This window comes from Chiloscyllium plagiosum, unplaced genomic scaffold, assembly GCF_004010195.1.
Source record: "Chiloscyllium plagiosum isolate BGI_BamShark_2017 unplaced genomic scaffold, ASM401019v2 scaf_45646, whole genome shotgun sequence".
NCBI lineage: Eukaryota > Metazoa > Chordata > Chondrichthyes > Orectolobiformes > Hemiscylliidae > Chiloscyllium > Chiloscyllium plagiosum.
The window spans coordinates 1-2,274 of record NW_025179408.1 but is presented as its reverse complement, the minus strand read 5'-3'; the positions used below and the strand labels follow the sequence as shown (position 1 = coordinate 2,274).

The 2,274-nt window shown below is 52.8% G+C and overlaps 1 protein-coding gene across 1 annotated transcript; it reads right to left on the bottom strand.

The window, feature by feature from the left end:
• Positions 1–33: 33 nt before the first annotated feature.
• On the bottom strand, positions 34–1,713 carry proser3 (proline and serine rich 3; the record flags this gene model as incomplete). The annotated part of the gene is made up of 3 exons (XM_043684439.1): positions 34–265; positions 1,080–1,372; positions 1,611–1,713. Coding segments are annotated over 3 exons (628 nt in total), but the record flags the coding sequence as incomplete, so codon positions are not given.
• Between the last annotated feature and the right edge of the window lie 561 nt (positions 1,714–2,274).

The following is a 2,274-nucleotide window of genomic DNA, read 5'->3' as shown; positions in this document are numbered from 1 at the left end:
AGAATAACAGATACCTGGGAGGGAGTTACAGACCAGAATTGAATTGATTGATGGTTGTCTAATTTGCGCCTTGCTGAAGTAACTGTTGGTAAAAGTTGCTCTGTTACCTGGGTGCTGTGGGTGTGTCTCCTCTGTTGGTGTTGAGCTATTCGGGGGTGAACTCTTCAGCCACCAGAACTCACTGCCCTCTGTGCCCATTCCAGTGGCAGCATGTTCCCGTTCCTGTCTGCTCAGTGGTTTGCCATGTCGGAATCGCTGGATGTACCTGGGTGGAGATGGGCAGGCGAGGTTTCAGCTGCTATTCTTCACAAGGGTGAGGGTGAGTCTGAGCAAAAGATTCAGTTTAACTCACCCAAAACTAATCAGACACCATACTGTGTAAATAATCCAAAGGAACAGCACAATTCCATTTGGCCTGTTGGTTTGCTTACAACAAAACAGGAAGAAGCCATTTATGCTAGCAAAGGGGAGGCCATTCAGCCCTGTAATACTGCTAGATTCATTGAGATCCTAGCAACTTCTGATATCTCCCCTCTCTCTCTAACCCCGGGATCACTGGACAGGGATCAGGTGCAGGAACCCTGGCTGATTGCCTCTCTCTCTCTCTCACTAATCCAGCGATCACAGGTCAGTGGGGTGGCACGGTTACTCACTGGTTAGCAATGCTGCCTCACAGTGCCAGGGACCCAGGTTCGATTCCCACCTTGGGTGACTGTCTGTGTGGAGCTTGCACATTCTCCCCATGTCTGCGTGGGTTTGCTCTGGGTGCTCTGGTTTCCTCCCACAGTCTAAAGATGTGTCGGTTAGGTGAATTGGCCATGATAAATTGCCCATAGTGTTCAGAGATGTGTAGATAAGGTCCACTGGACAGGGGTAAATATCGGTAGGGGAACGAGTCAGGGTGGGCTACTCTTCGGAGGATCGGAGTGGACTTGATGGGCCTGTTTCCACACTGTAGGGACTGTATGATTCTATCAGGAGGAGATAGCTCCACCTTGCTGTCTCTGACCTAGGACTTGTCACATTATTCCAGCGAAGGTCCACTGGCTTGCTGAGATATCAGCGGTGCTGTCACTTACTTTGCGATGATTGAACTCTCCGCAGGGTCAACGTGTGGACTTCCTGACCAACCCGAGTCAGTACGGAACATCTCCCGTGATGCCAACGATTCTCCAGCCTCTCCCTCGGGTGTCATGAGGGAGCTGCTCTCGGTGGATGGCCAGGACTCCCCCAAGGGGCTGGCCGGCCCAGTGTCGGGCACCTCGCCCTGAGCAGCAGGCTGGTCAGTTGGTCTGGGGGCAGCGAGTGACGCCAGAGGAAGTACCGATACAAACGATGGTGCAGGCAGCTGGCACTGGCCTGGCTTCATCACCTGGAAGGTGAGATAACTGAGTCATTAGAACTGGCACTTGCCCCGTTTACTCATCCGCTCCAGCATGGCATCAGGAGATTCCTCGCAGAGTCAGATGTCTATCCTTACACACGAGGCTGGCAAACTGGGTTGTGCTTGGTTCAAAGTTAACACCAGCGTTAAGCACGAAAGGTGAGCCCGAGATTTTACAACCCGATTAATCGGTCCATGCTCCTCACAATGCGCACCCTTGTCTCACCTTTCTGCCCTGCTGCGGGAGTGTCCGATGAGGAGACGATGGGTGGTAGTGACTGCGAGAGAGCTGAGATTGTCCAAAAGGGCTTCCCAGACTAAACACAGAGCTGTCGGACACAGAAAGATATAAAACCAAAACAGTGATTTCACTGACAGACAATAAAACTTTCATCAACACCCAAAGCAGACCACTCACACCAGTCATGAAACTTAGGGAGAGACACCCCCTCACACTGCTCCTGAAACTGAGACAGAGACATCCCCCACACACTGCTCCTGAAACTGAGGGAGGGACACCCACCTCACACTGCTCCCGAAACTGAGGGAGTGACACCCCCCCTCACACTGCTTCTGAAATTGAGGGAGAGACACCCCCCTCACACTGCTCCTGAAACTGAGGGAGTGACACCCCACCTCACACTGCTCCTGAAACTTAGGGAGAGACACCCCCTCACACTGCTCCTGAAACTGAGGGAGTGACACCCCCCACACACTGCTCCTGAAACTGAGACAGAGACATCCCCCACACACTGCTCCTGAAACTGAGACAGAGACATCCGCCACACACTGCTCCTGAAACTGAGGGAGGGACACCCACCTCACACTGCTCCTTAAACTGAGGGAGTGACACCCCCCCTCACACTGCTCCTGAAACTGAGGGAGTGACA